Source organism: Dermacentor variabilis, chromosome 1 (genome assembly GCF_050947875.1).
Source record: "Dermacentor variabilis isolate Ectoservices chromosome 1, ASM5094787v1, whole genome shotgun sequence".
Lineage (NCBI taxonomy): Eukaryota > Metazoa > Arthropoda > Arachnida > Ixodida > Ixodidae > Dermacentor > Dermacentor variabilis.
In genome coordinates, this window is record NC_134568.1 from 260,716,488 (window position 1) to 260,730,836 (window position 14,349).

Genomic DNA, 14,349 nt, shown 5'->3' on the forward strand with positions numbered 1-14,349 from the left:
ACATATGACGGAGAAGAAAATAAAGACCAGAATTGTCTGGATATTACTGTGTCAAGGAATAAGGCATCAAAAGAAGGTAATCGAAGTAGATTAAAGATATTCCAGTCTGTTGGTATGCTAATATCAAAAGCCACATCACATTTATTTTTGTTTTCCAGGTAAATGGACAGATGCCTGCTGCTAGCCCACCCTGCAGGAAATATTTGCTATGGCTGCAACTTCTTGTGTGGGTAAAAGATTACTTTCTGCTGGGCAGAAGGGCTACAGTTTGTCAGTAAGCCAGTGAACTAGTACTTTATTATTTGCAGGATAATCTGCAGCTGATTAAGGGTGCCTGTTCTCCAGGTTTCTAGCCTCTATCTGCACCAATATTTACTTGAACAAACTCGCATGCGTGTGCAAGAAAACTTTTGTGCAGTGTTGGGCCAGCATAATGTAAGGATTCTTTCCACTCGATTCTATGCTACTGTTACCATGTACCATTCATGGCCTGCTGATCCCGCTTATAAATCTGGCAGAACGCTGCTCTAATCACTGATGGAGCGTGATAAGGAATAACACTAGAATATAACCGTTACATTATCGTGACCTCGCAGAATAATATAAAGTTCCCTGTATTGGTGATCAATCTCTAATATCACCAACCATTTGCTTAAACATATGATCTCGCTCTTCATGTGTATTGTCATACGCAGTTTCTTTGCATTATTGTTACTCACAATTTCCCACCACAGGATCACCTTTTGTATGTCTCCTACTTAAAAGTTGCGAAGCTTACTGTCGCGATGCCCTTTAAGCAAAACTGATATGATAGTAGCAAACAGAGAGTTGGTACTGGTTCATCTTTAAGGGTGCTTAAAATGAGGGACAAGGCAAAGAAGGGAGACAGGACACATTTGTCGATTAGAACTGAATATTTACTGGAAAAACCGAATGTACACAAGCAACATACAAGGACCATGTGCATGCGCACACTCCCTTTACCGTGCATGTTAAATGGCAGGGAAAAAAAATTACAGGCCCTCGTTAAGATCTCTATTAAGAGACGAATTATGAAAGCCTACTCTTCTTCCTCTTATAATTCACCTCATGAGTAAGCATATTTAATCATTTGTAATCAATTGTAGTTGTTACAATTTATTGTTCGACATATTGGTCGTCAGTAGTAATTACAAGTCATTACTGCTCACTACTAAGCATTTTCAGTGATTTTTAATGAATTGTGGTCATTACAAGCCGTCGTTAGACATGTTGGTCATACCATAGTCATCAGTAGTCATTACAAGTCATTATTAGCCTTTACCAAGCATTCTTAGTCATTTCTAGTCAATTGTAGTCATTGCAATTTGACGACAGACATATTGGTCATTTCATAGTCATTTCAGTCATTATTAGTCATTACTGGTCATTACTAAGCATTTCTAATCAATTATAGTCGTTACAAGTTGTCATTATACATATTAGTCATTTCATATTTATTACTAGTCATTACTGCTCACTAGTAAGCACTCTTAGTCATTTGTAATCAATTCTGGTCATTACAAGTTCTTGTTAGACATAATGGTCATTTTGTAGTCATTACAAGTCATTATTTATTTACTTTATTTATTTAAATTTACCTTACAGGCCTCAATGTGAGGCATTGAGTAAGGGGGCAGTACATAGAAAATACATAGAATACCATGACATCTAAAAACCGTATCAGTTCACAAACTACAACCGCAAGTGCAACAGAGATGAAAAAGAATGATTTAGTTCACGATTCACTAGGGAAAGAAAGAAAACATAATATAATAACAAGGAATAAATCACACAGATTGTTTTCAGTGAAGTCATGTAATTAACAAGACCAGAGTGTTAAACAGTATGAATTATTAAAAAGTAGTTATTAAAATGTAATTGTTAAAAATAGTAGTCATTACTACTCATTACTAGACATTTCTAGACATTCCTAATCACTTGTGGTCATTACAAGCCGTCGTTAGACGTATTCATAATTTCGGAACCATTAGTAGTTGTTAATAGTCATTACTAGTCATTATTAACATCTACCAATCTCTATCATAATGTTATCATTCACTGTCACCATCAATCATTTTTCATTCTTTAATCTGTCTTTATTCTGTATTCATATGACGTGATGACGCTTCGGTGGACACTACGGCGGTCAGGTCTGCTGACACAAACTTCACCATGAGCCTAGAAAGACTTTTGCCTTAAAAAAGAAAAGGTCTATCTTTACGTAGCTAGCAGCATACATTCACAATCATGCAGTACTATGGAGGCACAGCTGATGCACAAGTTATATTCTCAGTGAAAAAGCTTCAGCTGTTTCCCTTGCCCTCTGGTCATGGTTATGCAAGGTTACTCGTGTCTTTAACAACTTCATGGTACACTTGCACTGTTTGCAATGCGGAGCAAGTTTAGAACTGGCAAAAGATTTCAAGATGCTGCTGTGCTTGTGCAGCCTAGTGTTGAGGAAGCAAAGTGACCCATGTAGGACTTGCCACACGACAGGAGGCAGGCCAAATTGCATGCACCAAGTGATATATTAGTCACTGAGATTTATTAACCCCCCCCCACCCCTCCATGCCAACTCTTGCGTATTTCTTTCAGTATATTGGAAATATAAAAGTATTGGGTACTTCATTCACTTGGCCAATATTATTATTAGTACACTTATGGCTTAAGTATAACCTTATTTCAGCCCAAGACACGCTCGATAGGGTACTAGGTAATGCATCTATGTGCAAGAAGTAAATTAAATCTCCTGTGCAGGACTTTGTCCAGAGAACCAAATACTGCAATTGTTTCTGAAGCACATTAAAGGGGCACTAAAACACTTTTCAAACATAGCAAGAAAACGGTCCCAATATGTAGAAAATGCAGCCATGAACATGCAAGCCAAACCTTATTCTGCTACATGTGGCACAGAACCTACAATCTTGCACTACAGATTGTATGCTCTCTCTGAAGGGTTCGAGAATGACCGCTTATGCAATGTATGTGATGATGTTACATGAATCGAGAAAGTCCACAGACACCAGCCATTGAGCCCATGCAAGCATGCCCTTAGTTTTTCTAGGAAACAGGGAAACATGTCCTGCCAGTTCAGTCCCTGCTCCTTTGTCACTCTTGGGCACCTTTGTCAGAAGTCAGTCTTGAACGGTTACCATAAGCACACAGCGAAGAGAAGAAAAAGAAAGAAAGAAGCAGTAGGCAGGGCACTGATATCGGCACTGCCCTAGCTGAGGAACTGATGAGCTGAGAGGGAACGGGGAAAGCAAACATTTCCACTCATTATATTTCCTCCCATTCATACTAAACCACTTTCAAAATTTACTTCAGGAATATAATCCATGAAAAGTCACTCATTCCAGCATGTAACTAAGTTTCAAGCAGTAAGATGTTTCAGGGCCTCGTTAAGTTGATGATACATGGTAAAAATAGTGCAGAAGATGAAAGAGCCTGCATATGTTTGTTTCCTATCTAATCTTGTCTTTTGCATTTGCATGCATTACGCATGCTGTTATTGCGAAACTAATACACCTGCTCTAACCATTCCTTATTTCCATAATGGAAATCTTTTAGTATGCAAGTCGAATCTCACAGCACAATTTCCTACAGTAATTGGCACTAAGATGATGGTACCAAGATACCATTGAACAAGAAACTTCACAGCTGGAAAAGAATGAAAACATCACTTCAAAGTTTGCACACAGAAAGTCACAGGAGTTGTGCAATCAGAACAGATAGTGGACACTACTAGCTAAAATATCTCACGGTAGGCAGAAAACCTACTACAAAGTCCTCAGTATTCTTCCCTATGCACCAACAGCAACATCAACCAAAGCCCAGCATGGGAAAAACATATATAGAGACAGGTATAAGCTAACGTTCACCTGTTGCTAATCATAGCTCACGTCATTATAACCTGGACCGTGCAACTTGTTCTGCTATCATGTCAACAAGAAAGCGTAAACTACATAAAGTCACACAAGCTTTTTTTTTATGTGTGCTCTTGTAATTTAACTAATTAGTTGCTGAGAACTCTGCATTTGCATATAGTTTACAAGCAAGTTTACCTTAATTCAACAACACTTCACAAAAAATGGCAAATTTTTACTATTCTTTGCTGAAGGTGTCTCAAGTCAGAATATAGTGCAGGCAGGTGCATAATTCAATCCTGCAGCTCTGAAACCAGACTTTCACTCAGTTGAGAATAACCAGAATGCCATGTTGCCCATTGTTGGATACTTACACCATTTCGAATACACAGTGGGCCCAGGAAAGAGCCTCACTTGAATATCAAAACAGCACCTAATGGCTAGCATAAGATTGTCTTGACCAGAACAACTAACTCGTAAAACAAACAAGTTGATTTCTGCAAAGCAAGGCAGCCATAATGGGCACTCATGGCAATACTGTTACTAATGTTAATAATTATGAAAATTCCGAACTTGCAGATAGTCTAACACTGGTTGTGGTACTACATCGAATATATATGGACATAAAATAATGTACGTCCCATAGCGACGCAGCTAAGTAGAAATAAAACCCGGCATCGAAGCACGGCTCTCGTTTGTCCTATGCCACACAATAAGACTACTTGATATGGTACCCAGAGTATCTGATTTCTTAACAGAGACCTAAAGAGTTTTCCTCAAATGCGGTTACATCGGCGTTGTAGGGCGAAGTATATTTTCATAAACAAGGAACAAGTTCCAACAACTTCCTCAGTGCGCACCGATGACAGAATGACATGCCCAGTTCATGATCTACTTCCTTGCAACGGAATCGCCTGACAATTGATGTAAGTGCTTAAATAAAGAAAAGTAGCTGCACGTCAAAGCGTTCTCTACGCCGGACATGCTTTGCACGAACTGCTCGACGCGATGACGGCAGCTGTGACGTTCTAAGCCGAATTGTTCGTGCGAAGTCCTCAGTCAAACACCACGCGCTCAGTCTTTGCTGATGACATACGCAGCTGAGTTAATGACAGAAATACGATAAGGATATAAGAATCAAGTGAAGAAAACGAAATATCGTTGTGAGTTGGCTCGCACGAAAACAGTCGCATAAACCTCACCAAGCACATTAACATGGCTTGATCACTCCGAAACGAACAAACATCTGTGAAAAGCAAAAACAAGATCGTCAATGGGTGGCATACTGGGTGTCGACAGTGATGGTTGGTTGCTCTGATTATTATGCTTATTTGCGTCTTCAGCTGTGTGAGCTGTAATTTCTGATAGGCTAAGTTTACGTACCCCTGGCTTGGACATTGTAGCTAGGAAACGATGAATCCGACTGCTCCTGCAGTAGCGGCGTTCGCTCAGCTGAATCGTCCCTCAGATCCATTATGCCAAGACAACAAACATGTGACACACAAATTTCAGCGAGGAGGCGAGGAAGGATGTGCACCCCTAGGCCGCTGTAGGCTAGCTGCAGTGGGCAGTTGCGAGCGGCTGCAAGCCAAGGACGACGATACCAGGTGGCGCCCAGAACTTTAGGGGCATTATATGGGTTGGATGCCAAAGTGAAAGTGAAAGTGAAAATAAAAGAAAATTATAATTGTGTACAAGACAGCAGAAATAAACTTTCACGTTGACAAAAACACAATTGAAAGCCACTGGCACTTGGCCAGGTTAGCTTCGACCAATGCAGTCTACATAAAAGAGAGAAAATCTGGGGGCTTTTGCTCCTTGAATGTATGACTCAGCCTAGGCACAACGGAGCCATAGAGAAACTCTATGGGACCTGCTACGGAGGAGGTTTCTTAGCGCGTGTTGTATGCGTTTGTCTCCTAGACCAATTGCCTAGACATCCCGGTGGTGTTGTGGAGTGAGGTCAAGTTTACGCTCCGCCGCTGGCTGCCCGCGCGGTGAGGCAGTGGGCACGGACGCCCCATTTGGTGATCGCTGTGTCTGACGGGGAAAGGTTCCGACTGGTGTTGTATAAGTCGCGAGTCGCTTTTTTTCGTGTGGTCGCGACGATAGATTGCATTCTTTACAAGCACTGCTCCAGGAGCGCGCATGTAAGCGGCAAACGGAGGCCTCAGGAGAGCACCTGAGGTTAGATAAAGCAGGCGGCGCAGGATCCCCAAGGCACCCAAGAGTTAGTGGGCAGATCAAAGCTGGAAGCAGGGCGGCCCGTGGGTTGGGGCCGCGGAGGCTGAAGCGTTCCAGGGGTGGAATTGAGTGTCCGCTATAGCGGACAGCCGATCTTACACACCCCTGGCACGCGCAGGCTTCGGCGAGCCCCAACCCATGGTCCAGTCCGGGTTCAAGCTTTGGTGTCCTGGAGGCGCCGCTAATAATGCGAAATAATGACGCGTTGTAACAATTACTAAAACACGATCGAATAAACATAATTACGTCCAGCCGCCAACTCCCGCGACTTCTGCAACACCAGTCAGAACTTTGCCTCTAAAGGTACGTGGGACAGACTTTCTCACGCCTGCGGCGCTAGTGCTGAGTCAAGTCATCGTCACCGGTGGCCTTTCAGTCACTTGCGTTCAACCGCAATTGCTATGGCGCGTTCTGCCTTCTAGATTTTCAATCTATGCCCCAGATGGCCAGATACATTCATTAGATGTGCATAATATGGTGCACCTTGGGCATTCAGTATGTCCATTAGATATCCAGATTTATCCAGAAAACATTGTATGGATGTACTATGGAACATCGCAAATGCATCCAGAACATAGGATTTGTAGGAAACTCAATGGTGGGGATGTCGGCTGGATATATGCAACATGTCTACAACATCCACAAGACATCCATTGTACTACATATGGCTGCATATGCAACATCTAATATATTTTTGGCTGTTTCTTTTATTCATCATGCATGCATGCACTGGGCCTCTTCAATTGTTGTCCCAGACTGCTCGAGACGCTACTACAGCCAGTGATTATTGGTGTACGCAGCTTCTCAGACAGTCCTGGACTGTTTGGGACAACAAATCAAAGTGCAACTGTTACTAAGCGAAGAAAAACTTCGTTGTCACCACCAGCATTTTTATTGTGAAACTTCTTACTGATATCAACCGTTTGACAAGTACGTAATGATGTACACAATATTTGCAGTGAAGTGCAATGGCAGACTGCAGCTGTCTCATGAAAATAACGTGAACAGTAAAAATACAACATAATGCCATCTCTTGGTTTACAAAAGGCACAATGAGCACTTAACGCACGAACCAATGCAGGAATACCACATATGCATAATAGAAGCATAAGAATACTAAAAGATAAATAAAATGAGACATCAAAAGCAACACTTGCAAAGGAACACTTCTCACAGTGCAGTGTTAGTTGCATTCTCTCCAGTAAAATAAAACACAAATGGTACATTATCAGACTTAATTCTCATGAACAAAAACTAAATTCACATATGGAAACATCAAAGCACTATTTGGCTAGCCTTGTATTCAGCAAAAGAAAAAACAGAAACAATGTAGTGAAACATAAAGGAGAGCAACAGCTGAAGGCCCAAACAGCAATATACTATAGGACAAACAATCTGAAAACCACCAATACATTATTACAATTACAAATTGTGCAAGAGAAACAGGTAACTAACCCCCTGCAGCAAAAGGGTGCCAAATTAGCTTCTCCATAAAGGAGAAAAATTCAGAATACAGCCGCTACATAAAAAAATAGTTTTAACATTGTGTTCTCATTCTTAGAAATGAAGACTGTTATAACGAGGAAGTCATTTTCTTCTAATAAGTAAGCATGCAGTATAAGTACAAAAATGGTATGCTCTATAAATTATTTGAGTAGAATAACTATACCATATTTCCATGCGAGTGAGGCTACAGCCGATTCGTGTGTAGATTCATGGATCATAAGGAATGTCAATGTTGTCGCACTTAGTGGTTACCTGGTACCACAGCACACTTGGCATGCACTAATCAACCAAATGCGGTGGTATCAGGCCACACCATGCTGCTGAGAGTGCTGAGCCACTTGTAGCCATATCCAATCAGCCCTTTTCTTTTAAACTGTCTCACTGCTTTCTGTACACTAAGCCTGACATCACGTAACAGGATTCTATATTTGTCACATTTTTGAAAACATACAGCACTACTTAAAATGCAGTCACGTGCCACAAAACGCCAAAGCATAGATTCAGCTGATGCTGGAGACGAGCTGCTACATCTACATCTCTGTAGCGTTATCTGGTTGCTGTTCATACACTGGGCTCAACATAGCAGCAGTGGTCAATTGCATTGGCCCGCGCAGCAGTACTACCAAGGAAACATGTTGCAGTGAGTGCTCATCTTAAGGTTGCCACTTCAAAGGGAACATTATTTTTGGGCGCTGAAGATAGTGAGGTTCAGCCTTGTAGTCATTACCGTGACTACAAGTTAGACTGCTACCAGTTTCAAAAGAGGAAGAAAAGTTGTCAGCACTCCCAAAGGCACATGGTACGATGCTATGTGGGGCTGGAGGGCTAACCGTACTTGGAAGATCACTCTATTGCTGGCTGGCTTGAGCATCCTAAACCTGAAAAAAAGGACAGAATCTTTACAACTATGCAAACACATCGCTTATTACTTACCCCGCATTTCGATGTTCACCCTTACTTGAAGCCCATGCTCGACTTTGTCACTACTGCGAGCTTCCCTCACTTCAACACCAGTCCAGCCCATATCACCCTGCACAGCTTCATTTGTAGTCTTCCCGTGACTACATTTGTACTTCCACGCTGCCGCCGCCGCGGGTGGTGGGGAAAAAAAGCACAAGAATGCACGAACACCAAAATGGCGGCGCTCGGAGTAACTGTGGAGGAATGGCGTTTGCGCCAAAAAGGGGTATTTTGAGCACTCGCTCGCCACGGCTCGTCATAAACTTTATTTGAAATAGTTTCGCGATGAATTAGATGTTGATATTTACAGAAATGGTTGCTTATAAGACATACTGCCCGAATATGTGGTTTTCCGAAAATCAGGTTTTTCGCGATTTTTTTGTTTTCGTTTTCAAAGGGCGGCCCCCCTTAAAGGGACACTAAAGGTTTATTAAGTCAGTGTGGTCTGTTGAAATGCCATCCCAGGAACCTCGAAACGCTTGTTTCATGCGAAGAAGAGACTTATATTAAGAGAAAATGCGTTCTGAAGCGTCCGCGTACCTCTAGCGAAGTTCAAATCACCCGCCCTCCAATCGAGGAGTGGTGACGTCATGGTCTCATACTGACGTTGCGCCATCGGCGAGTAAAACGGCACCCGCAGACGGCGCTACGGCTTTTCTGCGCAAAACGCAAACGCGCGGCCAGAAACAGAGCCAAGACAGAGCCGACAGCAGCGCGAAAGCGGAACTACAGGGAATATTTTCTAGTGCACTGTAGCGGAACTATGGTGGCTAGCGGAAGGGAAAGCGCGCGACGATAAGCTGGTTCTTCATTTTATCACGCCAACTTTGACGCTCGTTGCAATGGACAACCCTGACAACGACACATTGGCTCGCGATGCTGGGCTCAACTTCAGCCATTTAAGCACTGATGAACGTGACCTGATGAACGTACTGCTACGAAGGCAACTGTATGTCATGGCTGTACATATCCGCACATTGTAGCTTTTCCTTCGTGAAAACCAAATGCCGCACTCACCGCCTCGTCTTCTACCTGCAGTTGTTTTCGCGCTTCGGAGAATGCAGGCAAGACCGACGGAACAGCGCTACGGGAAAGCATTGCTTTGAAAGGCACTCCACACAGTAAGTCGGCGTTGAACTCGTCATCCTCTGGACGAAAGTGCAGCGAGCACACTATGCGATTTTTCGGCTCTTTGCCAACGCGCTGTGGCAGAGGTACGGCACTTAACCACTTCGAACGGAGAGGTTCACTCGTTGGCACACAGTTATAAGTAACGTTGGATTCGCCGCTACAACTGCCCTTGGCCAAGTTCCACGGACCGTTCGCACATCCCACGACATCACATGGACGTGGCATTCTCGCTGCTTGTTCCAAATGCAAGTTTCGCGAGCCAGCAGAACCAGCGCAGCACGACGCGATAACGAAACAACTGAAACTTCAAAGCGCGCGCGCAAAGTCGAGCGAAAGCGAAACCTTTCGACCACCCATATACTACTGAAGGGTAACATCAAAATGTTTTTTCTTAGAATCGAACAGAAGCAGACAATCAGCATTTTCTTCCGTCTTATAACCTAATGAAATGATCTTTTTTAATACGAGTAGTTGAGTACTAGCGACATAAATTATGATGAGGAGTGCCTTCGTCATCGGGCTAGTACCGGAATGTCGCTGGGGGTCTCGTATCATGTCATGCGTTTACCTCAATTTTTCGGTTACTAAAGCTCTGTTCGCGATTATATTGACGCCTTAGACGTTCTAGAGCATTGCTTTATCACTTGAACTTGACTTCATAGTAACCTTTAGTGGTCCCTTTAAGTCTGGGTGGTACTCAAAGTAAGCTGCAGGATTGTGTGGGGCAGTTGCGCACAGACCAACTTTTTTGGCATGCTCAGCAGCATGTTGCGCTCTCGGCACTAAGGCTGATAGGCTAGCCGCTACCTCCACAAGGCCAAGCAGTCTGGAGGGGCTGGCAAATTGGTTCAGAAGAGGACGATTCCATCAAGACAATTTTCAACTTATGCTAGCTGATCTTGACCTCACCGGTCAGAAAGGCCGTGGGATTCAGCTCGTACTGCTCCCCAGTGTCAAAAAAGCCTACCTCCATGGGCTCAGGTGGAGCACTGGAAGGGTCAGGAGCCAAAGGAGCAGGTGGCTGAGTTTCCAGCAGTTTTTGTGAAATATTCCGTGTACCAAGCCATACATTTGCAGCAGGGCTCTAGGAGGTGGAGGACAGGGCCAGGTCAGCAAGGCCATGCTAACATCTCCCATCAACCAGAGATAGCGCATACCAGCACCAGTGAATTGAATCGCCCTAGTTTAAACTTTAAAACTATGCATGTCCTCTATGCAATGCGAGAATTTTTTTAGGTGCTACCTAGATTACCTTCTCCCCTTTTTTAATATTACACATGATCCAGAGTAGGCTGCATGCCGACTGTGCAGTCATGACGCTTTGTGAATGCATTCACACAGCTTTCCAATTTATATTTATGTTATCAGCACTATGCACATTGAGTTTCCCATGACAGGAATGTGAGCTATGCCCATATCGCTGGCTTTTGAAACATCTACTTGAGTTCAGAATGAATAGCCTGACTGGACAGCTGAAGAAAGCTAAGCTGACTCTCTCATGCAAACACATTCGGTTAAGGTGAGGACTAGATCGTTGTGTTTATCTCCATTGTTTGCCTTTTTTGTTGTTATGCACCCAACCGCAGCGACCACTTGGTCAAGCAGTGCATCTAGACTGTTTTTCTCATTTAACAAATCTCTTTTAAGTAGGTTACAGAAAACGAAAACAATAGTGTGAGGACCATACTAAGATTGCATGTGCCATAATCCATGTCATTTCTTCCCTTCCAAATAATCGAAAATAAGTCATTGTTTCTTCTATATTATCTGGGGGGAAGAAACGACACTGAAAGGGTTAAGGATGCATAAAGATTAAAGGGCCTTCAATCCACGAGAAGAATGTTTTATTATAAAGCAATTTTCAAGGTTCTCAAAGGTCTGCACGGATCCTTACGAGCAAAAAAATTTCCTACCAGTGCATTTGGTATCACTGAAAGCACTTGAATCATAGTAGGAATCAAAAAAGCACATAATAATTGCATAATTTCAATTCCTGAGAAGAGGTTGTTTTAACCGCATTACACAGCAATAGTAAATATCCACTCAAATTCTCTTGAAGTGTTCATCACAATAAATGAGAAGGAATTGAAACATTACATGCTATTAGTGCAAGTATTGAAATATCAATAATTAACAAAACCCAATCCCAAATTTTATTTAGTGTGCTAAAACGAACTCTCACAACTGATTTAGTAAAGAGCAGTTAAATGCTTCAATGCAGAAAGAAGTGCTTGTCTGCAACAAAGCTTAAACATCATGATAACAAAAAGTGAAGACTTGCAATGTTTCATCCTAGTATAGAACTACAGGCCTACACATATGCTGAGCATGAAAAAACTAAGCAAACATGAAAAGCAAGAAGGAACAATGAGGAGTGCACACAACTCAGCGCTGCTGCACTGCATGAGTCAGGTGCACTTGTGGTGGCTTTTATGTCCCAAGGTTTGACGGTAGAAACAGCACTGAAATGGCCTCGCTTATGTGGGTTGTGCATGTGTCAGTTCAGTGCGAACTTCTGCAAGTAACTCTGAGGACATGAAGAGGCCTGAAATGGTGTCTCCCTGAGTGGATACACAGGTGGTCCTTCACTATAAACTTTGTGTGGACAAGCGGGTGTCGGTACACTGCAGACTTCCACGACAAGTTCTCAGGACATGAAGGACCCTGAAACAGCCTCTCACATTAGTGGCAGTGAAGTTCAGTGCGAATTTCCATGAGTACATCTGAGTACGTGAAGAGCACTGACATGGCCTCTCGCTGGTGGATGCACACGTGGTCCTTCAGTAAGGACTTTTGAGGATTGCTGAGGGCATGCAGGGCACTGAAATGACCACCCACCTGTGTGGCTATTGGTTTAATGCAGACTTCCACAAGTTCTCAGGACATGAACGGCTCTGAAACAGCCTCTCACATTAGTGGAAGTGCAGGTGAACCTTCCATGTCGACTTTTGTGAGAAGCTTTGGGGGCATAATGGGCACTGAAATGGCTTCTCTCCTGTATGGGTGTGCAGGTGTTGGTTCAGAGCATTTTTCTGTGAGAAGCTCAGAGGGCATGCAAGACACTGATATGGCCTCTCACCTGTGTGAGTGCACAGGTGTTGGTTCAGAGTAGTCTTTTGTGAGAAGCTCTGAGGGCATTGAAATGGCTTCTCTACTGTGTGGGCGCGCAGGTGTCGGTTCAGAGCATTCTTCCGGGAGAAGCTCAGAGGGCATGCAAGGCACTGATATGGCCTCTCACCTGTGTGAGGGCACAGGTGCTGGTTAAGATGACTCTTTCGTGAGAAGCTCTGAGGGCACGATGGGCATTGAAATGGCTTTTCACCTGTGTGGGTAAGCAGGTGCTGGTTCAGATGACTCTTTTGCGAGAAGCTCTGAGGGCACGATGGGCATTGAAATGGCTTCTCACCTGTGTGGGTGCGCAGGTGCTGGTTCAGAGTACTCTTTCGTGAGAAGCTCTGAGGGCAAGAAGGGCATTGAAATGGCTTCTCACCTGTGTGGGTGCACAGGTGCTGGTTCAGAATACTCTTTTGTGAGAAGCTCTGGGGGCATGAAGGGCATTGAAATGGCTTCTCACCTGTGTGCGTGTACAGGTGCTGGTTCAGAGTACTCTTTCGTGAGAAGCTCTGAGGGCACGAAGGACATTGAAATGGCTTCTCACCTGTGTGGGTGCACAGGTGATGGTTCAGAGTACTCTTTCGTGAGAAGCTCTGAGGGCATGAAGGGCATTGAAATGGCTTCTCACCTGTGTGAGTGTACAGGTGCTGGTTCAGATGAGTCTTTCGTATGAAGCTTTGGGGGCACGCAGGGCACTGAAATGGCCTCTCACGTGTGTGGATGCGCAGGTGCTGGTTCACATTACGATTTTGTGAAAATCTCTGAGGGCACAAAGGGCACTGAAATGGCCTCTTGCCTGTGTGGGTGCACAGGTGTTGGTTGAGAGTACTCTTTTGTGAGAACCTCTGAGGGCATGAAGGGCACTGAAATGGCCTCTCGCCTGTGTGGGAGCGCAGGTGCTGGTTCAGAGTACTCTTTCGTGAGAAGCTCTGAGGGCACGAAGGACATTGAAATGGCTTCTCACCTGTGTGGGTGCGCAGGTGCTGGTTCAGATGACTGTTTTGTGAGAAACTCTGAGGGCACGAAGGGCATTGAAATGGCTTCACGCCTGTGTGGGTGCGCAGGTGTAGACTGAGGTTACTCTTTTGTGGGAATCTTCGAGGACACGAGGGGCACTGAAATGGCTTCTCTCCTGTGTGAATGCGCAGGTGTTCCTTCAATGTAGACTTCATCGTGAAGCTCCTAGCGCATAAATGGCAATGAAATGGCGTCTCACCTCTGTGGATGCACAGGTGTTGCTTTAGAATAACTTTTTATGAGAAGCTCGGAGAGCATGAAGGGCACTGAAATGGCCTTTTGGCTGTGTGAGTGTGCAGGTGTTTCTTCAGCTTGAACGTTCATGAGAAGCTCCGAGGGCACAAATGGAATTCAAACACATGTTGGCCTGCATGTATCCTGGTGAGCACTTCAGATCAGTTTATCCATCCCGACACAGGAGTTACAGCGGTAGCGGTATCCTTCATGAAACTGCACCGTCTGTATTTGCTGAACAGTTGGAATGCTGCAC

At 43.9% G+C, this 14,349-nt stretch overlaps 2 protein-coding genes and 1 long non-coding RNA gene across 3 annotated transcripts in view; all 3 read right to left on the reverse strand.

The window, feature by feature from the left end:
• Positions 1-5,476, reverse strand: part of LOC142563497 (type I phosphatidylinositol 4,5-bisphosphate 4-phosphatase-B) — a 45,455-nt gene extending 39,979 nt beyond the window's left edge. The window contains exon 1 of the mRNA XM_075674050.1: positions 5,271-5,476. Within this exon, the coding sequence (XP_075530165.1) occupies positions 5,271-5,361 (91 nt within the window). The 5' untranslated portion in view covers positions 5,362-5,476. The remainder of the gene's footprint in view (positions 1-5,270) is intronic.
• A 510-nt stretch (positions 5,477-5,986) lies between these two features.
• Positions 5,987-14,304, reverse strand: LOC142563564 (uncharacterized). The gene is made up of 2 exons (XR_012824334.1): positions 14,059-14,304; positions 5,987-10,812 (listed from the first exon to the last, which is right to left on the reverse strand). It is a non-coding gene; the product is annotated as an uncharacterized LOC142563564 (long non-coding RNA).
• On the reverse strand, positions 11,556-14,060 carry LOC142563556 (uncharacterized). Its single transcript, XM_075674142.1, has one exon. The coding sequence runs from the start codon at positions 14,012-14,014 to the stop codon at positions 12,641-12,643; it is 1,374 nt and encodes a 457-aa protein (XP_075530257.1). The 5' UTR covers positions 14,015-14,060; the 3' UTR covers positions 11,556-12,640.
• Positions 14,305-14,349: the final 45 nt, after the last annotated feature.

Excerpts from the sequence above, each read along its gene's own strand:
- LOC142563556 (XM_075674142.1), bottom strand. The coding sequence starts at position 14,014 with ATGAAGTCTACATTGAAGGAACACCTGCGCATTCACACAGGAGAGAAG.